At 45.3% G+C, this 27,535-nt stretch overlaps 1 protein-coding gene across 7 annotated transcripts in view; it reads right to left on the bottom strand.

Annotated features, from left to right (window-relative positions):
* CACNA1B (calcium voltage-gated channel subunit alpha1 B) overlaps nt 1–27,535 on the bottom strand; it is a 298,282-nt gene that overhangs the window by 105,533 nt on the left and 165,214 nt on the right. For all 7 annotated transcript variants that reach the window (XR_008580034.1, XM_054848973.1, XM_054848970.1 and 4 more), the window contains 5 exons: nt 19,176–19,288; nt 15,842–15,954; nt 11,680–11,811; nt 10,729–10,801; nt 6,012–6,129 (listed from right to left, as the gene is read on the bottom strand). Coding sequence is in view for 6 of the 7 variants with exons in the window: in XM_054848973.1 (XP_054704948.1) it covers nt 6,012–6,129; nt 10,729–10,801; nt 11,680–11,811; nt 15,842–15,954; nt 19,176–19,288 (549 nt within the window). In the remaining variant the exon portion in view is untranslated. The remainder of the gene's footprint in view (nt 1–6,011; nt 6,130–10,728; nt 10,802–11,679; nt 11,812–15,841; nt 15,955–19,175; nt 19,289–27,535) is intronic.

Genomic DNA, 27,535 nt, shown 5'->3' with positions numbered 1-27,535 from the left:
TAATGAGCTCTGCCGGGACACGGGCCGTTAGCCCAGGCCGAATTGCACATACCCCAGCTAAACAACCGCCAGTGCCCACGCTAGCCTGGGTCTCTCTGCAGAGCACTGCATTATATCACTAAGACATAACATTTCCCTATAGTTATTTATTCATATTTTATTTTCATTTTTCCACTTAATGATTTCAGCTATTACTTGTCCCTTCATAAATTTTATTGTTGTTATTCCGGCTACGCATCTGCAAAACAGTCCCAAAACAATTGTAAATCAGATACCTTTGCATATGAAAGGGGAGCAAGCAAAGCAAAACCAAGCCTCTCCAAGAAGAAAATGCATTTTGCTCTCGCACATTACCTGGTGACAGGAGAGTCACTCACTCCATAGCTGCGTAAACCTACGATTGCTCCTCTAAATATGAACATACACAAGCATGAAGTTGATCTCACGAGTCTTTATCCTCTGGAGATTCACAAAGGCTTTAACAGCAACGCGCTGCTACCGTCTTTGTATTGCACTGTCCTCACCGGAGCCAAATATGAGTCTGGGACCAGATGCGGGTCCCCATAAACTGAGTGAAATGATCACAGGAGCTTTAGGCAGCTAATTAACCCAACAGAAAATGACTGGATGTGTCCCCTGCTTTGCTCTGTGTGTTGGAAGCAAGGCCCAAAGCGACGCTGCAGCGACGGCAGGACTGCGGGACGGGGGCAGCGTCCTGGATGCGATCACTCAAGCAAGGGGAGGAGAGGCGAGGCGTGAGCTCCCAGCGTGCTGGCAAGCCTGCAAGGAGATTTTGGGAAACCCTGGCCTCGGTGCTCCTTTGATTGTTTTTCATTTCTCAGAAGGATGCCTGGAGGATGCATCTGAGGTTTCTCTATAAACAGAGGAGCCAGGAGTGGTGAAAGGCTGATTCATCGGCTGCAGTTGTCTCTGCTGAACAGGAGCGTGCCCAGAAATCCTCGTGCTCCAGCACGCTGGCTGCGGGCACTGCTGGCTGCGGAGCCATTGCCACACATTGGCACGGCTTCAGGAGACTTCCCAGGGCAGCCAGGGACCAAAGCTGGTCCAAACAACCAGCTCAAGGCCGCTTTGCTTTCCCTCTCAAGAGCTTTCACCAAACATAATTCAGCCAAGACTTCAGAACCAGACGCTCATGTCTCTAATTCCCATTGAGACGGGCGTCTCCAGAGCCTGAATGCCTATCAAAACTGGAGACTGTGCTTGTGACAGTGGAAAGCAGGAGTTGTATTTAATCTCTTCGGATGCATCTGCATCCAGACTACCAACCCCCACAGGGGATGGAACGCAGAACCCTGGGGTTTCTCCAGGCAAAGGCCAGGTCATCCATCAGGTTTTCTCTGTGTCACATAACACAGGATGGAGGTTTTTATCATGTGAAGATGTTCCCTCTGGGACAGACAGAGGTTTGAAACGTGACGGCCATCAATCGCTCCTTCCTCTGTTCCAGCAGGACCGCAAGGAGCGTGGGGTGGGAGCACCTCAATCCCACAGAGCCCAGCAGATAAAGAACAAGAAAAAGGGAAAGATGGTGCTGAAATTATCACCTCCCTCCCACGCTGGAGTCAGAGCTCAACCAACTTTTCATCTGCAAAGACACTAATTTCCCCATTTCCTTTTAACCGAGGGTTGGCAAGAGGGGACTGTCACTCCAGGGGGGCTGGGGGTGCAGGCAGGGGGGCTGGGGCGCTTCTGCCCATGGCACCGTCGGGATGCCGGCACTTTGGGTTTCTTCCTCTGGGGTGCTTGCAACACACTGGAAATGCTTCCAAGCCTCCTGTTCTGGGAATAAGCGTCTCAGTAATAAAACTGTCTTCCTACCCTGCCTCCTACACACATGCTGAAAATGTCTTGTGTAACATAATCAACCACTGGAAATATAATTAATTTTTTAACAGATCAGGCTGGTTTGATCCATCTCCAAGCAGACACAATCTGGCAGAATGGGGTGTTTCTGCCCCAAGAAAGGTCCCTCAGCCCTTTCTGCAGAGCTCAGGGATTCCCAAATATCACCCACCTCCAGCCCCCGGTCCAGGCTGTAGAACCCGGGCAGACCCACGGAGCTCGCTGGCCCCCAAGCCGGCGGCTGGTGCTGAGAACGGCTCTCCTGCCCGGCAGCTAAGGGCACGGGGAAGGGCAGCAAGCTCCAGGCGTTCGCAGCTTCTCATTTCAGGCTCCTCTGCAGTTTTTCATGGTTTTTTTCCTTTTCTTTCCTCAACAGATGCATCAATTTATCAATTAACCAGATAACAATGAACACAGGCATGGTGTAATTTCCTAGAAAATGGGCCAAATCCTGCTGTTACTCTAATCATACTACTTTCATTAAACCATTTCTGGCTCCACACAGACTCTCTGGAGCTGGGAACGTAACGTGAGAGACTTCTGACTTACAAAAACAAAGTTTCTGGATCTTTTGCTTGCAATAGTCCCTTGAAAAAGTAAATGGATTCAAAGAAACAACTGAGTGCAGCAAGAAGCAAGGGAAGCTGGCACCCAACCACCATTCTTCTCTGTGAAACAGAAAAATTACAATGCTCCAAGCAGCTTTGGGAAAGGAAAGGAGTCCCTTGTGGTTAAAAAGAGCAGGTTTTGCAAGCTGACCCAAATTACCAATGCTGGTTCTCTAACAAGATTTGATCCAGTTCATCTAAAGTCTTAAAAATGAACTTGACAAATGCCAATGTTCAGAAATCTTTTTTATCCAAAAATAAAACCAGTCCCAGCAGAGGAATCGAAGTGCCTTTCGCTTGGCGACTGATCAGCCTCCGGAGTGGGTTAAGACCAATTTCAATGGTAGTGATACAAAAAAAATGACACCAAAAAGTCCCACGTAAGAAATTCAGCCACGGTGAAGGTCTGGTGCAGAGAGGGCTGGTGGCAAATCCACACTTGACAAATGAAAAAAAAAAAAAAAATCCTCTGCATAAACAAGCACGTTTTTAAAGATTTTGGAGGGAGTTCTGCATTGCAGAGGGGGGAAATCTTTGTGAAAGGGAGCGTGACTGTAATGTTCAAGTCTCAAGTCAGAGCTGAAAAGACAGTTCCTATTAATCTAATCTATAATCAAGCTAATCAACAACTTGGACTGCTCTCTCTAGGGTGTCCTCTTGGGCTGTGGGGCTCTCCTTGGGAAGGTGAACTCGAGACTCAGACACGTACCTCACCCTGCACACTGTCTTTAACAGTACAGTGCAGCATCATTAACATTGGTAACTATTTTACTTCCCACAAAAAGGCAGGACTGGTCTTTTCTGGTAAACTAAACTTTATTTTCAGACATTTCTGGTTATGTTTTGACAGCTAGTGATAACTGAAGTCCCTGGTAAGTCACACAGTTCAGCTTTTCCCCAGAGATAAATGACTGCCTGCTGCTTGCTCTCAGCATCAAAACCGTAGCTAGTGAAAAGCAGGGGTAGCAGTGACCTTACCGAAATACTGTTTGAAATATCAGTGCAAGCATTAGCGGGCTTACTGCTGCAATTCCCACGGTAAATAGGCAAGGAAATATTTAACCCCTCATCCTCCACCACAACCTCCAGCACTGGATCTCCCCACCTGCCCATGGTGTGTGAAGGTGAACAGGTACACGTGCGATGCCGAGAGGCTCTTACAAGCTCTCTGTGAAAGCAGCTGATGCTCTCAGACTAAGTTTCTACAGAGACAATCTGATCCAGGTCTCTAATTCTGCAACAGGGATGAAAAATCTCCATAGAAATTAATAGATTTCCTTCAGGTTCATAACTCTGATCACTAGTCGCTGGTGAAAGAAGTCCTCTAGGACACTGTAAAAGGGTTTCTGAGTGTTGTTACTGTTCATGTCTCTGCACGTTGTGCTCACAGAAACCCACCTCCACGAAACTCACCCCCATCTGCGGGATTCAGGGAGAATTAGAGAATCACACCTGACGCATCCTCCTTGCTAAACGCAGAGATAGTGCCCCAAAGAGTGCTCCGGTTGTGCTAAACCTGTGCCGCCAGCATGGACTGGGGGCAAAGGGGATGAGGGGGGCAGTGGAGAGGGTCCCGGGGAAGCAGCCAGGAAAGCCACCTCCCAGCTCTCCTCGGCAGCAGCACGGCAGAAGGGAAAGCAACACAGCTGGTCTCTGCCAGAACGATATTTGGGGAGAATGTGGGTAAGGTTTTGACTCACCACTCTGCCAGGGCAAGCAGAGGTAAGTACCAAATTCGTGGCAGTAGGTGAAGCTGGTCCTTATTCCCTCCTCTTCAGCATCCCCTGCTCTTTCCCTTTAAAGAAAACCAAAGGACAAGGGAGAAGCCCCCTCTTTGGATTAAAGGTGCAAGAAGGGAATTTATATCCTGTTCCTCAAAAATGCTGGATCTTAGCTGCTCTAAGGTTAAAAGTCTCTCTCTCAGCCCTGCTGTCAAGCCTGATTATAGCTTAATCTCATTTTCAAATGCCAAGCCCTGAGGATTTAGAGATCTCCCTCCCTCCCGGCTCTCCACTGACCCAGTTTTCCACAGCCTCGTGTTTCTGGAAGGGGCCATGCTGCCCACCACGAGGTGCATGGCTGAGCATAGCTGCCGAGCCAGCCCAGGCTCACGGCTGCTCTGGTCTGACAGTGCATGTCAATGGGATAAAGCTGCAGAGACACGCTTGTGTGACAAGCACCGCTCGCATGTTGCCTGCTCCGCTGTTCCTTGTCTTGGTTCCTCATGCTAACAGGGAGATTTCAGACAGAGCAAAGGGACGGAGCCCTGCCACGTACGCGCTGACGTCCCATCTCTTCTCATCCTGACCCCCAGCTGAAAGGGTCTATGTCTATAACAACTCCACGTCTCTAGCACAAGTACTGCCCCCCACATACCCCTCCCTTTCTCCTAGGTACCCAGCCGATTCTGCCAGCCCACACAGGACTCCTAGGAAAAGACCAGTGCTGGGACTGTAGCTAGCAAGAAGGTTCACACTGCTGGGAAACCCTCCAGAGAGCTCTCAAGCAGAGCGGCAACGCTCAGTGTTATTATCCCCATTTTACAGAACAAACAAACCAGCCGGGCTGCCTCATATATGCAACAGTTTTTAAGTTTCCATTTTTAAGGATGCTCTGTTGATGATGACTCCGCACAGCTTGTCGCTGCAGCCAACAAACATCTCACACCAACAATTTTGTACCTAGTTAATGTGAGCAATGCTACGCAACATCAGCCCATCAGCAGCCTCCATCATGAAGCAGGGACAGAGCCATCACAACTACTCTGCTCTGCTGGGTCTTCTAATCACACCCAGCTGTTAGGTCAGAGAATCTCTTTGCTCATTTCTGTATAAAATACAGCCTCCCTTTCCAAATCCCATCTCCATGTGAATGTTACGTTCTTCCCTCCTTAGACGTCTCTGGGGACATAACACACGTCAGAGCGCTGCTGGCTCCCCAGAAGACGTTTGCGGGGGGACACAAGCTCCCAGTTTCCTATTCTTCTCAAGAGATTTTCATGACTAAAAGAACAAAACATCTTCAGTGACTTCATGTGTCAGGCCATAAGGAGGGGAGATTTAGACATCAGGAAGAAATTCTTCCCTGTGAGGGTGCTGAGGCCCTGGCACAGGGTGCCCAGAGAAGCTGTGGCTGCCCCTGGCTCCCTGGCAGTGTTCAAGGCCAGGTTGGATGGGGCTTTGGGCAACCTGGGCTAGTGGAGGGTGTCCCTGCCCATGGCAGGGGTGGCACTGGGTGGGCTGTGAGGTCCCTTCCCACCCAAACCAGTCTGGGATTCTGTGTTTTCCCACAACATAAATTAACTCATAATAGGCCATTTTTAAGGTAAAACATGAAAATTAAAATGAATTAAGACTATGCTCACATTGCCATCAGAAAAGTGACACCAACATGGACAACTTACCTACACCTCTTACCCTGGGTGCTGCAAGAAGCAAAGTTATAGCAATGATTTGGTTTTAAAAAGTGTAAGTAAGGGTGTGAGAATTTAAACAAAATTAGATATTTCTACCACCCCAGGAAGGGTGTGTGTAAGGATACAGTTACCAAACAACGTCAGGACGATGAAGTAAATGGAGGAGAACATCCCCGAACGAACGCCACCCTGCGATTCTATCCCGTGGTACATCACCGCATTCCAGTCTTCCCCCGTCAGGATCTGCACAGGGATATTCAAGAGAGAAGAAGAAAGGGTGACTCAAAGGAAAGACAAAGTAGGTGAGGTCTGGGGGAGGTAGGCAGCTTGATGCAATCCAGGACTGGTGTCTGGGAGGAACACGGATGAGCACATTAGTGTGTCAGACTGCAGTGCTGGACATCAAACCCCCAGCCCTGGGCGGTCTCACCCCGGGCTGGGGGCAGCTTTCTCCTCTGGCATGGGCTGAGGAGTGAGGACCACTGCCCCATTCCTGCCCCCTCTTGGTTACGTGCTGCCCACCTCTGACCGTAGGCTCTCGTGCAGGCAGAGGAAGTAAAAGCCACATTCCAACGCTTCACCCCCAGCAAAATTTCTCCCCCCTCTCCATTTTTAAGTCATGCAGAGATACCAGGTGTCAGCAGCTCCATGCGTGGCATTTCCCACAGACGTAACAGAACTCTGACCTCTAAGCCCAGTGCCCTGAGTGGGACCTCTGCCAGCACCAACTCCTTTCCTTCACTTCATCCAGAAAGGGTTTGCTCAGCTCCCCCCCGACCCACACACTCTGTACGCACCGAGTGACTGCGCATCAGGAGGACAAACTCCTGCAACTCCCTTCCCCTGTTCCTCTGTTGCTCAGGGCTGCAGACAGCCTTGCTGCAGCTGGTGCATGCGTGAGCATGACTCCAAATGCCAGGCACACCTGCAAGGTTTGCCAGGGGTCTGCACCGCAACGGGTTCTTCTCCAGGATTCCTGCTTGCCAAGGACCCCCAGCCACCCAGATGGCCACAAACCACAAAAAAACCCCACACAACCCCTAAGCAGAAGCAATAACCAAATGCGTGTGAGTGAGGACAGATGAGGGGAGGTTGAAGGGGAGACTGTTCCTCCTGCGTCCTTGCACAGAGGCGAGCACAACCGCAGCCTGGCTCTGCAGAGCTGTCCTGGCTGCGGGCTCTGGATACTGACCCAAGGCTAATTAGCAAACACATGAATAATAGAAAAACTAATCATAAGAAGTGAAAACACCTAAGACTCAAATAAGCCTTGTCATGCTAGATGCTAATTTTGCACCAGCCTGAATTGCCTGCCATTGCTGGTTTTCACCAATGACTGTAACACAGCAACATTTTGGGCAGATCAGCACTTCATCTGCCTGCCATGGCAGAGTCGAACGATAGTTAGTTTTAGTACATTAAAACAGGCCCACTGGGATGTGAAGCTCAAATTCCTAAATAGGAAGTTGTCTTTGTGTTCAGTAGAAGAAAAAAAAAAACCACAAACCCAAAAAAACCCCCAAAAAAGCCCAAAGCATGCTGTGTATTGTAGTAATCAAGTCCCATGTGCGTGCAGTATGCTCGAAACAATTGCAAATTCCAGGCTAGTCATCAGCTGCTGATAGAGGGAAAATTTCTTGCTTCAGGGTTGGTGCTGATGACAGGAATAGGCTAAGGGCAAGTATAGACACAAGGACATACAGTGCATACACAAACTTCATTCCTAAATGCACAATCTGGTCTCAAATAATTCAGAGACCAGAATTCAGCCTAACTCACACCACTGGAGTTACTCTGGATTTACACCAGAGAACATGAACCAGGGCACGGGGCTTTTAACTCTGGCACTCAATTATGCGAAATACTGTTCACAAACTTCCATTCACATCATTTCCATGAATTCACAACTGTTCCTGCTTTCTGGGAACAACCATAAAGTGATCTCTGTTCACACAAACATTTGTGGAAATGGAAACTGGTGGGAACACTTCCATGCCCTGCAGAAGCCCAGGAGCTGCAGGTATCACAAATTACAGGCTGCACGTAAACAAGTCCAGCAGGTCGGGGTCTGGGTTCAAAAATCCAATTGGATTATTTTGGAAGCGGAAGAAAAACTTAAAGGGGAAAAAAAAAAGAAATGTTTTATGGAACTTTTGCAGAGATATAAATAGTCTAAACTAACCAGCCTGCCTGGGCAGGACTGAGGATGCTCTCCAAGGCCCTGGCAAGAGGACAGACACCTTGACCTTCCCACTGTTTGCATTGTCACCCATCAGCTGGAGGAATTACTTAAGCAATTAGGTAGCAGCCCTCAAGGACCAGAGCACGTGCAGTGAATAAAAGTTTTTCTGCTCTATAAAGTCTCCGTTTAGGGATGCTGTAAGAACTTCTTGCTACAGGTGAGAAAAGGAGCATTGCAGAGGGAAGGGCACAAGTGATGAGGACTTTGGAGTAAGGTGAAGCCCATTTTGTTTTTCCCTGGGCCCAAAACCACTTTTGGCTGTCCCAAATGAACGTTTTGTCCAGTGCATCTCAGTATTCAATACCTAGGCTTGGCTGAGGAGCCATCAGGCGATGGAATAAAAGCAGCTGTCAAGAGCTGTTGGGAAATCTTAATGAACTAATGAGCACATTAATGGTGGGAGACACTCAGCTGCAGAGGAGCAGTACCACACCATTTCAAAGGGCTGTCCTGACAGTGAGATGTTTTCCTGAAGAAGGGCTGAGTAAATGCAAAATCACATCAGCTCCGTGTCATATCTTGCAGACAGGCCAGTGAGGGCAGCCCAGGCACCTGGACATCAAACCGAAGCCAGGTCTGCTCCCCAAGCCTCGGCAGAGCTGAGGTTTGGTCCCATCCTGCCTCCACGACTCCTCATCTCCTCCAGCCGTCACCGGTGCTCTGCTTCTTAGCAGCCGGCAGCGTGTAATTATTTACAGAGCATGTATAGTGAACACAGGTCTTTCTGCTTTATAGAGTCTCTGTGCTTATGGATGTCGTACACGCTCCCGGCTCAATGATTGCTGCAATAGGGAGATGCAACTCGCTATTTTTCATGTGTATATACATAATATATACTTTCTTGGGAGCCAGGAGCTGGAGAAAAACACATGATGCTCTTCCAAGGGAATTTAGGGAGAGTGGGGCTCAGTTGCACCCAGCACTGAGTTCAGCCAGCTGCTGGGCAGACAAAACGTGTCCTGGGAGTCGCATGACAGAGGACCGTGACCCAGCCAGGTCTGCTGAAATAAGATGGGCTAAGGCAGGCTGCAGCAGACTTTGTTTAAGAGTGCTTCTTAAAGAATCTCCAAAGGGGTTAGGGACGGACAGGGCGTATCTGGCTTTATTATATGTTCAAGACATTGAACGCATTCACTGAATGATGCCACTCTGCTCACTAGAGCAGCAGCCACACAAGCCTGCTGGCTCCCCTGAGTTTACGGAAGACGAGGTTAGAAGAGAATCCAAAGCCCACACTGAAGAAACGTTGACACGGTATTTGCAATTCAGGGGAGCGGTGGGGATGGACTGGGAGCAGAGGTTATTGAAATGCCTTTGCGAGGCTGGACTGAGTTAATTCAGCGCTGATGGTTTTGCTGGTTTTAATTCATAGCTCTGACGTTTCAGACAAATGTCATAAAACCAACAGTGTTTTCCTTCATCCCACAGCCACTATGTTACAGGGGTATTTATCTCAGGAGTAGAAAGGAAATATTTCAGCTAAGTATTCTCAAGAGACAGCTATAGTCCCAAAGCAAAATAACATCAAAATTTCCAGATGCTCATATCCGGAGCCCGACTCAGGTGCAGTTCCGGCTCTGTGGCAATACCTTTCTGTTTCTTTAAGCCTTTTCTTTGATGAGTACTAAAATACTATGCAAATATTAACTTACCATGATTTGCAATATCCTGTGAGGTACTGAACCTGCTTCACATCTGGAGAGAAGCAATATCCATATGAAGCTGCTTAAGCAGAGGTCACAGCACTCATTGTCTTTTAGACTCTTTTTCTGTTTTAATCCAAAAATTGTCATCAAACCTTTGGGGTTTTGGGTTGGTTTGGTTTCTTCCTTTCCTGCAAGTCTTGGCTTGAGCCCACATCAAAAATTTGTGTAGGACAACGCTACAAGTGCCAGGCAGTCTTTCATGGACCTGCGTTACCTGCACGCGGAGCAGGGTGCAGCATCCCTAACTCTCTACTGACACATCTGAAATAACTGTTTTTAAAAAAGGCATGCAGAGAACAGCTGCAAAATTAGGATCCTAAATCTGAACATTGCATCTGCCAGAACTGAGACTTCTTCCTGCCATCACAGGAACTCGCCCAAGGCTGATGCCTCTTTCTGTGCTCCCCCATTGATTGTAATTCTTATCCAGCATTATCTTATCTTGAGCTATTACTGTGCAAAATGCTACATTATTTCCCTACCGCCTGGAGCTAGCTCAGGCTTCTCTCTTCATTAAATTACGGCAACCGCAGGAGAAAGTGAGACAGGTCACCCACTCGCTGGCTGTAGGATTTCTGACGGGCAGGGGCCTTGGAAGACGTCAGCCTGGGCACGCACAGCCTTTGTGCTCGGCACAGAAACGTCTATTTTATCAATATTTTATCAATATTTTTTTCCTAGCAAAAAGTCTTTTGTTCTAATTTCCCTTAATTCTATGGCATTGATTTTTAAAGATGCTTTGATTAGTCAGTGTAGCAAAATACCTGAGAAGGAAGGATGACTTCTATCCTAAATTCCACGGGGGTTTTGGGGACCTCTTTGCTCCCCATAAGCAGGAAGAGATGCTCAGTAATTTATTGTCTAATGCTGACTCGGGACAAGGGATGGCTTTACCTGGAATACTGTGAGGATGGCGGCAGGGAAGGTATCGAAATTTGTGGTTGGTGTTTCATCTTGGAAATTGAATCTAGAGAGAAGAAATAAAAACAAGAGCAATAAGGGACAAGCAACGCTCCTGCAGTCTCATAATACCTTGTAACCGGAGTCGGAGAGCAACATTTGTTCCACCTGGCAATAACACCCCAGGCAAGCACAGCGGGGAACACGGCGTCTGCGAAGATGCTTAACAGAACTATTAGCAGAAACTCAATTTTATTCCCGGAGAAAATTCTGATGCTTTGAAATTCATTTTCATCCACAATTAAAATGAACGATCAAAATCTCAAATACTTTTTGTGGAACAAACCATTCCAAGAAGTTTTTGTTCTCAAGCGTAGAAGTCAGTTGAAATGGCCCTCTTAGTAGGTCATTGAATTTTAAATTTTTTGAGATAAAATAGTGGTTGATTTAAAAAAAAAAGTTATTTCATTTCAAAAAATACACTTGAGTTTGAATGGTGATATTGTGATTGTTCTTTTCATCACAACTGACATTTCTTGGTGAAAAACAAACAGATTCAACAAAACTATGTTTTCCAGCAGAAAAATATTCTAAGTAAAAAAAAAAAAAATCCTGTTGCCCTGGCTCTGAGGAAAATAATTTGCCTTTCCCCTCCCAGCAGAAGTGCTGCCTCCCTCAGTCCTGTTTCAGGGGTCTGGGTGTCCATGGGGCCTATAGAACGATACAGGAACTTTGAATTATAGCAAGTAGAAAGAGTTTCAGACAAAAACACCAGAACAGGAACAATTCTCCTATAAACCAGAAATCACACCTCAGCAGCCCGGAAAGACCGACGTCTGCACCCCGGATGGGGCTGTGAGGAGCCCTGCAGCCCCCCTCCCCCTGGGTAGTGCAGGTGATTGCTTTCAGATAACCCCTGACGGGACGACGATTGATTAGACTTACTGTCCTCCAAAGAGCTGCATCCCCAGCAAAGCAAACACCACGATGAACAGGAACAGCAGGAAGAGCAAACTGATGATGGACTTCATGGAGTTCAGCAAGGAGACCACCAGATTCCTCAGGGAATTCCAGTACCTGCATTGGAGATCAGAGCAGCCAAGAGATAACGGGAGCGGGAGAAGAGCCTTCAGTGAGAAACTAAAACGATCTATTTTCTTATTATAAAAAAAGGAAAAGAATGGCAAGGATTATCAGCATCTTTAAACTCCCCTCTATGATTGGAAAATACAACTGAGTGGCAAAATCTCAGGTGGTCACCTCGGTGCACATGTACCCGTCTGCAGTGAAAGGGTTCGGTTTAGTTTCTCAGTAACCCCTTTCCTGGTGTAGATTTCGACCTTTTTGCCTCTTCCCATCCAGCATGGCAGTCAGCAGGGGTGTCAAAACCAGGGATGTACGGATATCGTCAGGGTGAGACTGAACGTGAGGACAGTGAACCCCTTTGTAAGACATGAATCAGGAGTAAACAGCCCATTTCCACCGGGACGCCTTTGCTGTGTGTCCTTCCAACTTATCGAATGCCAGTACCCACAAGCGGACTTAAACTCACCCATGCTCAAACGTTTCTGCAGACGTTTAACACACATATTCATGCACAGCCACACCTTCAGCGTGGGGCAATTCAGCCACACACTTTAAGCATCCAGGACTAAGCAACTGCCTCAGAGGATGAAAACAAGTCCAGGACATTAACTCCAACACGGCAAGAGGGAACGGCTCAGCCGGAATGCTGACACATCCAAGTTGCATCTGGCCAGATACTGAAGTCAGTTTGTTTTTATCTCCCCCGTCCCCCGAGACGGCTCCTGGCACACTCGCCAGCTCCGGGCACATCTAGTGACAGCGTGCCAGGGAGGGTGCTCAGAAACAGCTCTCTCTCCTGGCTTTATTGCCCTGCTGAGAACAGGCAGGGAGCATTTATATTAGGAAAACTAATGAATCGGAAAATGCGGAAAGAGCTATGAAGCAGAGGAGCTCTTTGACGATCTCCTTTTGGGCAGACAGGCACACAGAACGAGGGGGCTGGAGCGGGCAGTAGGGAACGAGTGATGTAGAGCCATTTCCTGTGTCCTCTGTTGAAAGTTTTGAGTCTGACACCATGGGGGGAAATCTTTCTCTCTTTTTTCCTCCAGTGACTTGTCTCGTTTCCACTGCCCGGCGCTGGGAGCTGCCATGCAGAGGTCACACTCCGCAGCAGATGCTCTGTCCTCCTGCCCTGCGTGTCCTCCGGCTGCAGTTTTGGGGACAGACCCATGCACTGAGCTCCTTCCTGCAGTGCAGCTGTGGGTATCCACCAGAAGGAAGCCCATGGATTTGTCTATCTGCTGATGGGGGGAGCAGCTCAAAGCTTGAGTCAGAAGAGCAGAAACACCATCTTTTCTCTTCTCTTTGTCTTCATTTTCCTCCTCTGCCTTCCCCCAGGTGTAGCTCTGAACCACCCCACGTTTCTCTGTGCTGAGGATCACGCAGGCACATCGACCCCAGGAGAAGAAGGATCTTGCACTCCCTTTGCACCCATTCCAAGAAAAGTTACGTCCATAATACAGTGACAGAGGTTTCAGGGGTAACTTTGGTCTCTTGGGAGGATATCTTCAATTGAAAATGTTGCAACCAAACCTACTCAGGGTTAGCCCCTAAGCAAAAGGGGCTGAGCTGCTCTCCTGGGAGAAGGAGGAAGGTTTGCTGATCACACAGCTCTCCCCAGCTTGACACAACGGCTTCAGGCAAAATCTGCCCCAAGCAAGGGGTTCGCAACTCACAGTTATCACAACCGGACACAAAATATATGTGGAGGCTCTGTCTTGTCCTGGAATAGCTCAGCACCAAACCCTGCCTGGCTACAGGGTGCCAGGATGTAATGAGGAGTTGCATTTCTACAGGTGCCACTCCCATGCAGTTCTGTCCTGACACGTGAAGCTGTTTTCTCCTTGTCCTCCTTGAATTTTAATCCCCCTTTGGCTGCATCCCCTAGTAGTGTCACCTTTCAGGCCAGCTGTAATTTAACTTTTTAACTATTGCACCGCTCTGCTGTCTCCAGTCACTCTGATTTGGGACACGTGAATCAAAAGGTCTAATGCCATCGATTATTCAAAGCAGGTGGACTGCAACTGGCTTCTGTTAAACACGGGGGGGGGGAAACCCAACCAACCAACCAACCAAAGCAGAGAGCTTCAGAGAAAAATTGCTATGAAAGAGATGGAAAAAGGGAAGAAAAAGGGAAAAAAAAGGAAAAAAAGAGGGTCAGGATGTTTTCACGGTAAAGACTAATGAGTAGCAATCCGTGCCTGGTGCCATCACTTTGGTCGCTCTGCACGAGCGATGCTGAGCTGTGCAGCTCAGGCGCTGGGATAACGTACGGCCGAGTGAGCTGGGGGGAAACTGGCTCCTGGTAACGCAATGAACACATTTCTGTCACATCAGGTGGAAAATCCACATAATTAGGTCATCAGTGGGGTGAGAATTTCACTCGCTGTCCTGAGAAGGGGGAGAGCACTCAGCTTGCTCCCTGATATGCTTTGCTAAGTTAAATTGAAGGCTTCATCTTTTTAGTATGTTGGCTAAAATCCTGACTACTCAAAATTTGCAAAAAGATTATTTTTTACTTGCAAAAAATCTCAAAATTTTTTACAAGTCCAACATGCAATCAAATACACTAAATCTCAGTAGCTCTGGACAAAGTTAACTGCTGACAATTAATTACTATGAATTTGCTACAAAACCTGGAGTTTTCCATAAATAAGATTAGTACAGTAACATTTTGGGGGCAGGCGCCCATCTATTTTGCTGGACATTTACTGAATTTTATATTTCCAACCCCTTTGTCCCACAGTACAACAAACCACAGTTTCTCACACGGATCTTGGATCTGCGTAATTAGCAGATACAAATCAGCAGACCCTACTGAGTCAACAAAACCCGTGCAGCTTGAATAACTGCAGAAGTACCTAGTTACTTCAAATGACTGTTTTCCTCAAATGTGATAACCTGTGCTTTATCTATTTGAGGTGGTTGGGGTTTTTTTTGGAGGGGAGGTGCTATTCCTCCTTTTGTTGCTTCAAACCAAGAACAAGGAAGAGAGTGATGGAAAGAGGGGAGATCTGAGGAGGTAATGGTGTAAAAAAAAAAAAAAAAAAAGGTGGAAAACAGCAGCAAGAGCGCCTGAATACGTCATCAATTTCCACGCCACAATCTTGAAATCCTGCAGAAATTGCTCTAGATGGATTTATAAATCGCACAGGAGCCGTTTGCTAATGCCAGCACACATTAACACAACACATGAGCATGAAAACAACTGGAGAGCTGTGGCAACCCAGCTCTAGTGGAAATTCAACTTCACGGGAGTGAAAATTCAACTTCACAGGCTCAAGACTGAAAACCTCAGACATTCCCAGACCAGACACAGCACAAGCAGCAGCATCACACTTCATAGTTGTGTCAACACAGCGGTCCAGGCACCAGGATTTAGGATCTAGCAATAACCAGGGTATTTCGGTTTTCCAGCACCTAAATACTTAAGGAACTATCACCAGATTAACAGCAGATAAAGACAGTGGGCGGTTGATGTGGCTTAGAAAGTAAATAACAAACTTTTTTCTCTCTTACCACAAGACACAAGGGATCAATCACCTCACAAGATTTTTGTTTTAAGCAAGCTTAAAAGCAGAGAAAAGGAGGATGCTCTCGTGCAGCCCATCACTACGTCGTGGAGCCCTCTGCCTAAGGGTAGACAAATCTGGACATAAGGCTGGGAAAAGGGCTGTTAAAAGGCCTTGTGGATAGAAATACAGGTTCAGGAGCTCCCGAAACTTTCAGCTGCCAGAACCCCAAATTACCCAGCCAAGGAAAGGGCAATTCTGCACCTGCAGTTTTCTTCTGCTCCTGCCCCCCATAGGGTGAGTGCAGACATAGGACGTTAGAACAGACAAGACCTTTGTGCCAGCTGGCACAGGGGGGTTTGAGTTTGTTTTCTGGGGTTTCAATTTTTTTTTTTTTTTTTTACAAGTGTGGAAAGCCCTACTGCTTGCTGTGGGGCTGTTGATACAGATTTCATATATTTCATATGGTGCTAAAAGTCTAATGTGAGCAGAAAGGGAGCTGGGCTTACTTTGTTACTTTGAAAATCCGGAGCAGTCGAAGCGCTCGCAATACGCTGATGCCAAACGAGGTGCCTGGTTTCACTGCAGCCCAAATAACTTCAAATATACTTCCCACGATGACCTGCAAGAAGAGTCCATTTTACATAAGGCAAAACTTTCGCTTAGTTCTTTGTGGTGCTTCTAGAGAGGCTGAGGACAGAACAAGAATCAGAGCGTGGGCTGTGATAGTTTTCTTATGAAGGCTTCAGCAAAATTATGAATTAGCCAACAGCACTAAAAGACCTAGAAGTGGGACAGACACATAGGAGATCACAGATAGGAAATTGTTGCTTTCTTTTCTAGCAAGCAAACTGCCTTAAAATAACCTTTTTTGAAGGACACCATACTTTGTTTGTTTTTACACTGGCTCAACTGCAAATGTCAACACTTCATTTTCCCACCCCACGCAGTCGGTCCGTACAGCCTGCAGAGATGCAGGGGGACGCTGCCCCGTCCTCCCCTTCCCATCAGAACCACCGAAACTGCAGTACAGCAAAGCATTAGCTCTGGGCAAGATCTACCAGAAACTTCTAACAACTGAGAGTCTTTAGGAGAGCGATTAACGTAATAGCAATTAAGAGATCCTGCAAAGCCTGTAGCACGCACATCCAACCATCTGCCAGGCCCGCAGCCTCAGGTTATTGAAAAATTGTCCCCGATCAAGTGGTTTTTTAAGTTTTGTTTTGTCTGTTTGTTTTAAAGTTGGCAGAGAATTATCCTCAAGTGATAAACAAATCTTCCCTGAAATCCTTTATTACTAAAAGGACAAAATACTAATGGGTTAAGCACAACTGGAAAGGGCAATTATATCCACACAGGTTACTGCACAGTTAATAAGAGAAGACAGGCATTTCGCTGCCAATCGCTGTTATTACTTGCATTAACCCAACATTTCAGAGCTCCCACGGACCATGCTCCCCAGTTGCGCAAAGCACACCATAAACACGTTATCACCGGACTCTAGCGAGCAGCTGCTTTGTGCTGTGAGAGAGAGTGTTAACGGGAAGTCAGGGCAAGCATACCTGAGTACCCGAGCAGTGTTGGGTACCCCGAGCAGCTTGGAAACCCCTTTCATAAACAGAAACCTGGAGGTCTTAAAAATCAGCAAATGTAGTGGGAAAGGGAGACATACAACAGTTGCTCATCCAGTCACTCCCATCACAAAAAGAAGGAACTAAAATTTCTCTCCCACAGTCTATGACTCTTGGGAATCCCTCAGCAAAAACCTTTCCTTAAACCCTCCACTTGTTACACTGATAATTAATTTTCCTGGCATCTCAACATGGCCTCCTGGGAGTTGTTGCACATGAGACCCCACTGGACCATTTCTCCCAAGACCGATGTTGCCCTGATTTGTTGTTTCACTTTTTGCATTTGAACAGTTTCATCTTGATGGTTTGTCAAACTAAACTGACTACAGATCTGTGTGATGTTCCAGTGGGGGTGAAGTAGTTGAATTAATTCTGGGGGCTGGAAGGTGGGTGAGGAGGAAGAAACATAGCTAGAAGTAGGATCCCAGTGGATTCTCTAAAGAAGGAAAAATTAAAAACAGATCAAGAGCTTTACCTCCTGGGAAACACTCGGCAAAGCTTATTGCCAGTGCTGCACTCACCATAGCAGGACACAAAGCAGAGACACCTGGTAGGTTTATCTCTTGCTTAACGCAAGCTCCTAAATCACCCATCCCTGACCAGCAGGCACAAGCTCTTCTTGTTGTGGAAGGAGCATCCTGGATAAAGAATCCAGGGAAATTGGCAGCCAGTGTGGGGGCGAGCTGGCTGCAGTTCGGAGTCTATTTGATGTATTGGTGAAGGACGACAACCTAGTGTCTGTCACTAGGCAATGCAAACAAGGCGATGCTACCCTTCACAGTCTAACTAGGCAACACCAATTCAACGAAAGCCGGGTGACAGCCCCCTTGTATTCTGTGGGCACACGCTTCATTCCAGCCTTTGCAGGACACCTTGCCAGTACAGTTAGAGTTCTCCACCAGTTGGCTGCCTTCAGTTGAGGAGAGCCTCTCTGCCCCTCTGCCAACTCTGAACGTGCAGACTTACATGTTCTGCGTTATCTTACATCATCTGTGTTATTTGTGCTCCAGTTTCCTCTCGTGACAGTTACAGTCTGTGCACTGTCCTTTGGGCTACGCAGCCAGAAAGAGCGGCACGATGCATTTCCATGCTCTGAGCACCACCAGCTGCAATGGACACCCCAGAGAGGAGAGCCCCACACTCGGTGCAGCCTGATGCAACACCTCAGTCTGTTGGACACAGGTCATTCTTGGGCTGGATGGTTTAATCTCGAAGTCTACTTAGCTCTGAGCATTCCTGCTGAAACTGCCAAAAAGAGAAGTTGGCTCTACCTGTAGTCTTGGATTTAGAAGTGGTCACATACCAAAGGTAAGAATACCTCCTCCTGCCTTGCAGAAGCAGAGCTGAAGCAGGGAATTTTGCTCCATGAGGGAAAAGAATCACTCCCAGAATTTTGGCAGGTAAAGACTAGAAACAACAGACTAAATCTTGGAGACAAGGGCTGGGTGATGCATACAGTGACCTGAACTCTTTTCTCCTTGCCTGTGCCTGCATCATAAGCTTCATATCTGGTTTGTTAAAGAAACCTTATAGACCGATTCCCGCTCTGGGATGCGGTGCTCAGCTCACACTAAAGGTAAGAGAAGCAGAGTTAACCTCTGTGAGGACAGATTACAGCCCAATAGCTTTTAGTGAACAAATTAACATCTGCATGCAATGTTCTTGGTTAAATGGAGTCAAAACCGGCCCCACTCTTCACACTTCAAAACTACAGTTTTAGCACGAAGGAGAGAGCCTGTACTTCTGCAATACAGGGGTGTGAGTTATTGCCTTTCTGTCACCTAATCACGTATTTAGACTTCTACTTCTGGGCACTCATGTCTGAAAAGTGCTGCCTATGTATCTTGAGGTAAAGGCCATTAAATAGATGATAGGGGAGGCGAGCAATAAGATGTGTGGGGGTTTTTGTCCTTCAATCACCTCGTTTAAATGGGAGCAAGAATCTCTCGGTAATCAGAGCATTTACTGGCGCTGATGCTGCGAACACCCTGTAGCTTGCCAAGGAAATGAAATCCCCAGCTATCACATTTCTTCAAAAAGGATGATAACGAGGGGAAGCTTAATGTGTTTCACTGCAGCTAATTTATACAATGACTGCTCCCCGCAGAAGACACACTTACAGCAGCATTTCCCATACGCACCCTTAAACACCCAACCCCATACGATAACGGGAGAGCCACGCACTTTGTCCACACAGCTGAAGCCTACTCACCCCAAAGTCAAAGCAGTTGAATGAAGAGTGGAAGTAATTTCTTGGCCCCAGTCCATACATCTTCAGAGACATCTCAGTAAGGAACAGACCCAGAAAAACAAACTCTGCGAAATCTAGAAACAGGAAAAGAGATTAAATTAGTCCACAAGACCTTAGTAGGCAGATCTCTTCATGTGGGGAACAATGGCAATTTTTCACAACACAGACTGCCTCCTGCCAGAAGAAAATCCCTTTGCAATGGCAAACAAGACCCTGAGGACAGTTTCATGTAATTATTTCTATATGCACATGAGCTGTATTCAGCTTTCAAGAACTGTGAAGGCAATGTTTCATGTGTACTGTGGGAAGGCTGGTACGAGCATTAAATAATGTTCTCATCATCTTTGTAAAGGAATTTCAAAAGAAGGCTCTGGATCTAATATTCTAAAGGTCTAATTTAATTGCACAGATAATGTTTTGCAAATATGTGTTTGGGACTTCCGTACCTACATGAGACAGGCACTTTTGGGAGCAGAGTGTAAGCTTTTGTAACATCCTCTCATGATAAAAATACCTTCATACCCAACAGAACTGCTGCTTCTGAAAGCTCATATTCAGAGGTGTTGTATCTACTGTTAGCACATAGCCACATTTATTTTTATTATGCCTGTATAACCATATAATTATGGAAGAGCAAGTTCTGTTTCCTTCTGCTTCACATATCATAGGCAAATAGGCTGTGAAGCTTTTGATGGGAAAATCTATCACCTATGATGAAACAAAGGGCAAAAAGAACATAGCTGGAGACTCCAATTTCCAGATCAAGTTTTTAGGACTTGAAGCTACAGAAAACACTGCCTCTGGCATTTTAAGTCATGCAAGTTTAGATCTGGAGTCCAATAAGCAACAGAAACAATGGAATGTTAAAAACAAACACAAAAAAGGGCAAAAAAACCTCCACACTACCAAAACAAACCAGGCAGCATAAGGCAAACCTCTCCTTCTAGAGAAAAGATGAGGAAAAGAATCAAACTTCAAAGGGCAGAGATTAATCGCATTGCTTAGTGCACTGCAGAAGGTCCTGTGCAGATGCTGCAGGAAAGTCGCCTTCCGTAATTTCATTTTTTCGATTCCAGGAATGATAAAGACAAGGTGGTATCAAACTTTTCTCAAACATGCACTCGGACAGACAAGGGGCAATGGGTACAATCTGTAACAAGGAAAATTGCAGCTAGATAATCCTGAATCCCAGGTGCTTTGTACACCTCCTGCAATATGTGGCTTCAGCTTAACGAGTGTGGGGCGAGAGAGCAGAGGCAACGAGGGTCCTTTCAAACTGCATGGCTTTCACTCCATTCAGAGCCTTGCACATTCATATGGAGCGAGCGTGGTTCGCCCAGATCCATCTCACATTGCTGCTTGTCTTTTGAAATTGCTTGAAAAATACAGCTTCAATTATCAAAAAATAAAAAGGGGTTTTAAATTTTAAATGAAAGACAGTCATGAAATATCATGGGCATAATGTTAACTGAAATCCAGGAAGCATTAACTAGATGAGAAAGGTTTTATTAACACTTCAATGAGGAGCCTACAAGGACACTTCTGCCAACATTTGCAAAAGGGGAAGAAATACCAAGAGGGTATTAATTTTAACATATGACCCACTCTCCTTGAAAATAAGAGCAATATCATTAAAGGAGATTATCAAGGGCAAAGTGTTCACATTTGAGAAATAAGGGGACAAAGCACGAGGTCTGCAGGCTTCTCAACCTTTTTCTACCAAGAGGTAGGCTCCATCCGCTGGATCTCAGTGCTCAGGGGATGGCATGCTCACATGAAGGAGCAGCACACCTCCATCGCCCTTCGAGCCTGGAACTTGCTAGGAGAAGCATGTTCACACCTGCACCATGCTACAGCTTTTCTCTCCTTTCTGACATCAGACGCAACAGCTCAGTAAGCAAATAGTTGTTTCCAACACAAGGGATCCCAGAGTAGGGAGTTATCCGCAGTTACATTGGCAATCCATCTGACTATACGAGTGCAGAGGGTGCTAGAAATGCACCAGGTGAACCAATGTCAGGCATAAAATGAGATGGCTGACAAGTCCAATATCAAAATACAGAAACTTAAAAACCGCATGTTCAGTGGTATTGAATTTCCTTGCACATAATTAAAAAGATCACAGTTGTGGAGTAGTAAGAATGTTTAAATTCTTAATTATTAATAGCTGGCCCTGTAAATCAGAAGCTTAAACCACCTTCAGGCCAGATCTTGAACTTCCATTCTGCACCCTACGTACTTTGCAAATACTAAGAAACAGAAGGCAAAACTCCCCCAATAAAGCAGATGCATCTTCTCTGGGCGTGGAAGAATTCGCGCTGCTGCTGTCACCTATTTCAGTCATTAGCCCAGAGGGAAAGTTTGCACCAGCATTTGTGCTGACAAGAGTCTCTGCCTTGCTGGGAAGTTATCGCTCCCATCTTCGGTTTCACGCTCAGCAGAGCTCAGCAAGCCCGATGGCGCTTATTGGAATGACTTCAGTGTAAGGTCTCCCTATCACAAGGATTGATATCAAACCAACGCTTTGAAACTGGTGGCCTGCTTAGCAGACAAAACTTTAAATTGTAGGGAGGGGTTGTAGATCAGACCTACAGAAAGCATTGCACAGCCCCCACTTGCATCATATCTCACTCTGGAAGGGAGATTCTTATCCTCTTATCTATCCACCAGACTCACCTTTCAGGTACACCCTGTATTCTTTCACAGAATAACAAAAATACTAGGTAGGGGTTTTTTACTGTAATTTTCACCAACAGATCTCAGTACACTTTGCCAAGACAATTACCACCCTTTCAAAAGAAGAAAAAGGAGGAAAGAAACAAGGATTAATGCTCAGTCATCCATCCAGCAGAAGCACGGGCAAAAACCAGGTATCAAGTGCAATGTTCCATCATCGGACTGGCACATCCTGCAAACACGTGTGCAAAACTAGAATATCATAGGAGAAAAAGCAAAAGCACTAGAAAATGCCATCTCTAAGTAACAGAGAATCAAGAATTATTTTTTTTAAAAAAAAGCAAACAACAGGAAACATTAGAAACTCAGAACATCCAAGAAACAACATCCTTCTGCTGCTCTTGAAAGAACCACCCAACTTGTCCTTTCACAGCTGATGACTTCCATCTAGATCAGAGTTCAGAACAGGCAGCAATAGCTGTATTTTAGCAGGTACCAGATGCTACAAATCATAGCACTGTGAGGACAAGGGATGGAGGCAAAGAAAATATGGCCATAGTGAACTCCTTGGGCAGAAGGCATTGACTCTGAATGAATCAGCTTCTCCAGTGGACAGACCAGAAACACAATTTCTTCTGACATGGCCCTGCCCATATAATTGAAAATGCAATTTCATTGTTTGGATCTCCTGGTATTCAGACCCCACATGTAATTTAATCTGCCTTAAGCAGAAGCATTTTGTAATGTGATTTAAGGAAAAAAAGTTTGATACAAATACTCTTATTTAATTTCAAATTTGTGCTATTGGCAAAGGCTGTGTTAGCATCTTTTTGCCCCATACATTTGAATTAAATAGTTAGCGGCTCTTTTTTGTCAATCACCCATGGATTAATTCCATTTCTGCCCCATCTCCAAGTCCAATGTCATTAGGAGCAGGTGTCGAGCCTGATGCTTTGGCTTCCTCTCCTCATCCTCCTCGCACATTGAACCAACCAGGAGGAGAACCTTGGCGAAGTACAACTTCCTCCTCTTTGACAAAGCAGATGTGAAATGTTCAACAGACATAAATAAATATGCTCGGTTCAGAAAGCCTTTTCCTTGCAATTGCAAATGTTGCATATTTATGTCAGGGAGCTGGCTATCTGCTTCAAAGGCAAACACAATATCACCAAAAAAGGCCTAATTGGACCAAACACATGGTTCAGCATTGCACGGCATGCAGGAAAGACATTCTTAGGCCATAATGGCTAAAATACTGTTTTCAAATATTGTATTTATCAGAAAGAAGACATTCTGGATCTTGTTTTTAGATAGATATAAATTTAAGAGCAAGTTAAGGATCACTGTAGCGTTAGCTGGAGAAACATGGAGAGCGCTGTTTCGTGAAGGGCAGCCACAGCAGAAGGGAAGACCGACGAGAGGGCTCCCGAGTGAAACCTTACTGATCCAGTCCCAAAACGTTCTCACCAAGGTCCCTAAAGCCCACCCCACAGAGGGCAGAGCGCTCTGGCTCCAGCCTTCTTCCACAGCTTTATGAAGAGGAGACCACCACCAGCACCATCTCTGCTGGCCTCCTGCATAGCACAGGGCACACAAAAGCATTCTGCTGTTTCCACATCAGGTTTGCAACTTCTGTTTGAGCTACAGCACGTATTTTACAAGGGCACAGTCCTGACTGAAAATCCCTTAACGCTGCACCTGTGCTCAGTGCCCACATTACGGATTTCGTTGGTCTGTTGCCCTCAGTCGAAGATGCATTTTGCTGCTACTAGATCTCAGTAATGCTTTTCTCGGCTAGATTACAGAGCTGTCTTCTGACAGAAGTCTCTTCTTTCTGAGAATACTGGCAACGCTGGAAATTAACGCTAACAGATGACAATTATAGGTGGCTGCATGAAATATAGAGTTTTATAGGGAACTGCAACTTATGTAACTGAAGGTCTATGCTTCAGTGAGCAGAACATGCCATGTGTCCATGTGCAGTATGAGAAAACTCCTATTGCAATTTGGCACTGGAGTCCTTTCCATGCAGAGAAGGAAAATCTCTGATCTAATTTGGGGATAATTACAGGGGCATAAAGTATGACCTGTTATTCATCATATCCCAAGAATTCAAATAATTTTTCATCAACTCTTTCAATAAGACTAAAGAAATCCCAAGCCACTTTCTAAAGCTCCTACAGTTCCTTTTCCAAAGCAGTTGCAGCAATATGGAATATCAAGCAGAGAAAGCTAATCAGAACAATTCAAGAACAGAAAAGTTGAAAGAAAAGACCAAGGGAAAAATAAATCAATGCAGACCCGTAGGCTTTTACCAACAATTCTTTAAGTAAAATTAATTTGTAATGTAATTAAACTTTTCCCTGGAGGGACAGGTATAATTGAATTAGAGGTGCCTGGACAGAGTTTCAGGGTTTAGTGGATCCTCCCAGACTTTACCACGCTCCTCTCCCACTGCTACTGTTCACAAAACTCCTCAGCTCATTTCTAAGCACCTTCCATGAAACAACAAAATCAGAATCAGCTACTTCTCTCTTGCTCTACATCAGCCTAGCCACGTCCTGCTCCTTTGTAGCAAGGTTCACTCATCACAGATTAACTTTAAAGCCATTTTTAAACTCTGTCACTCATACAGTTAAAGGATTTTGCCAAGTATTTCCAGGAGCTGTTTAAAATCCCCTGGTTTTATGGTATCTTGTTCTGCCTATACCTAATGGATTTGTGCACAAATCTTGGGCAGAACAGGGCTTTCAAGCAGCGCTCCTTGAGGGCTAAACCGCAGCAAGGCTCGTTCACAAATGTGTTTACTACAGGGTTGATCAGGCTGGCTGCTGATCAGTGCACTCAGGAGCGAGAGGGGCCAAGTCCACTCTTACCATGATTGCAATAACAAAACAACCAGTTAGTCCACACAAGGAGTAAAATATTCCCTGCGTTCACTATTAAACTTTAGATTAGTAGGAAAGATTCTGCTGCGAAAACTGTACCATCCCTCAGGAAAGCAGACAGAAACCTTTAGTTCATTACCAATGCAAAGACAGGCGTGAATACAATACTACAGCTCATCACCCTGAAAAGTTGGGAGGGTTTATAAGTAGGGGACTTTTCTAATTTAAGAGGTTGAACTAGTAAGCCTTTTCAGTGGATAGTTCTCAGAAGTTCTTTGTTCAAAATTATGTTTAAATAGGTTTCTTCCCAGAGTTTCCATTACACTATACTGTAAGACAGACCAGAGACAATCCTCCCCAGAATGAGCCCACGGCACCTCTGCTTCTCGTCTTGGAGAAAACTATCCATGGAAAAAATGGAAGAAAACAAAAATTCTCTTGAACATCTTAGAATTTCCATGACGACCATTCATTCTGCATATTTGGCTTTTATTCTTTATGTCACAGTAGTTAATCTTGTACCACTCCGTTTAAAGACCCAATGCTTATACATATATGAGGACATCCACAAAACCTATGATTCCTCCGACATTCTAGTTTTGTCTGTGACCCACCTCCGTGTTGCCGCTCACCAATTACAGTGTTCTTTCTAGCAGTGTTTATCTGCAGCCACTAGTATTTCTTCTAGTGAATCTAAGAGATTGATTTGTTAAACACCTGCCCAGGTGTTTCCTTATCGACAAAGGGCATACTCAAGTCTTACAGCAAAAGGCAGAGCAATGGTGCAAAGACATTTAGAGCGCAGAGGAGACACAGGACAGCACCTATGGCTGGGGGACGCTGAGGATTTAACTCCCAAGAACACACAGTTCTTTGGTGCTTTTCTGACTTTCCCATTAAAAATAACCCAGTGGGATGACTCGTTCTTAGCTAGGTGGTACCCTAGCGCCAAGAAATTAAAATATGCTACCCAAGTTTTTCTGTAATTAATTCACAGTACTATTCCCTATTTTTTTTTTGTCTTCAGCTGAGGTAGGTTGGGACTCTAATTTGTGGCATCTGTCCCAGATATGTTTCCCACCTGGAGATGTACCTTTAATTCCAATCAACAGAAACATCCCTTCCAGCTGTCATATGAGCATTAAGTAGAAGTTGCTGGCTCACGGATTTCTTCATGTTTTCTCAGAAAAGTTACCACATCAAGTGTTCCTGAAACTGAGTTTGGAAATCTGAACTCGTCTTTTTTTTTTTTTTTGAGTTGAAAGACTTAAAGTGGTTTTTCTAGATGTTTAGTCCTAAATCAAGAGGAAATCCTAAGCCTCAAACTTCTAATTAATCTGCCAATCTAGCTTATTATTTCCTCTGTTAAATTTAGGAAATGAATATGCAAGACTGACTCCTCTGTGTAGTCTCTGTCTCTTTTCAGTCTAAATCTTGCAAAAAAACCCCCAAAACCTGGAGTTGAAAGAAGTTTCTGTCCTTCTTATTGATCTCTCATTATAGTTCCAGTTACCTGGTGGTATTAAATATTTCAGGAAACATTAATAGGGAGGTTTTTGAAGTCAGAGCAGCTAGTATTCTTGACCTCTTAGTTCTGTAAAAAAAAAAACAAACTTCAAAAGTTTGCTTCCTTATAATAAGGTAAGACCTGAGGATCTGAGGCTAGAAATATTTAAGTATCTAATTTATACAGAAATCAAGGAAAATTAGCTAGGTAAGTATCTTTAATGATCTAAGACAAAATTATTAAGTCAGACTGTTTGAAATATTTTGGGGTTTTTTTTCCTCATCTTCTGTTCTCTTGCTTCAGAAGTTTTACTTAACAAATTCTGAACTAGCCACATCTGAATATCAAGTACTGAACAAAAGATTTGTTCCTGGCTGTTTCATAGATTCAGAAGTGGCCAAAGCAATGGCTCTGTCTTCAGAAACAAACTCTCCATCCCTTCCCTTCAGAAGGAAAAACTTGCAGTGTCCCACTTTCAGTGTCACCATATTCTTACCTTACCAATTTCTACAAGTTTTCCGGCTCTAGAGTCATAGCCTACAACCTTCATTAAAATAAACTAAAAAGCTCTCTCACCTTCCGTATTTTTTTAAAACTGACTCCATGAGCAAGTCTGCAGCCTCAGTGTGACACTGGGATGTGATGGCTCTGATTGCAGAAAGTTGTCTCCATTTATTATCCGTCATAGGACAAAACAATATGCAATTTTAAAAACAAAACCATACTTCAAAAACACTTATAAGACTATCTGAAGTATAAACTGATAGGTGACCACAGGAACCAAGCTAAAATAAAGCTTTGCACAAATACAGTATAATCTTCTATACGGTATTATTTCTGTCACTACTGCACGTATTTTCACAGAAGGGCATCATGACATCTATTCCATCGAATCACACACCATTATTAAGGAAGACACGATTATCAAAAAAGACCTTCTGTAAAGTTGCAACCTTTTAAAGAATATGACAATAATTGCTACAACCGTAGTGAGTTACTGTATGACTCTATAAGCACAGACAGACATTTTTATCTCCCAAGTAGCAGTGGCCATTGCACATGTGCTATCCCAGGGACATCAGAGCTGGCAGAGCTTTACGCATGTCCACAGCAGAAATTACCCACGGATGCAGATCAGCTGCAAAGTGGCAGGAATTCCACAGTTCCCCGGGCAGATGCTGATTAGAGAGAGAAACCTGCCTTTATCCAAGAGCTGTTCCCCCTCCTTTCATAAAGCCTGCTGCAGAACA

The sequence above is a fragment of the Grus americana genome, chromosome 20 (assembly GCF_028858705.1).
Source record: "Grus americana isolate bGruAme1 chromosome 20, bGruAme1.mat, whole genome shotgun sequence".
NCBI lineage: Eukaryota > Metazoa > Chordata > Aves > Gruiformes > Gruidae > Grus > Grus americana.
Note: the sequence above shows the minus strand (reverse complement) of the source record. Positions and strands in the feature narration are given on the sequence as shown.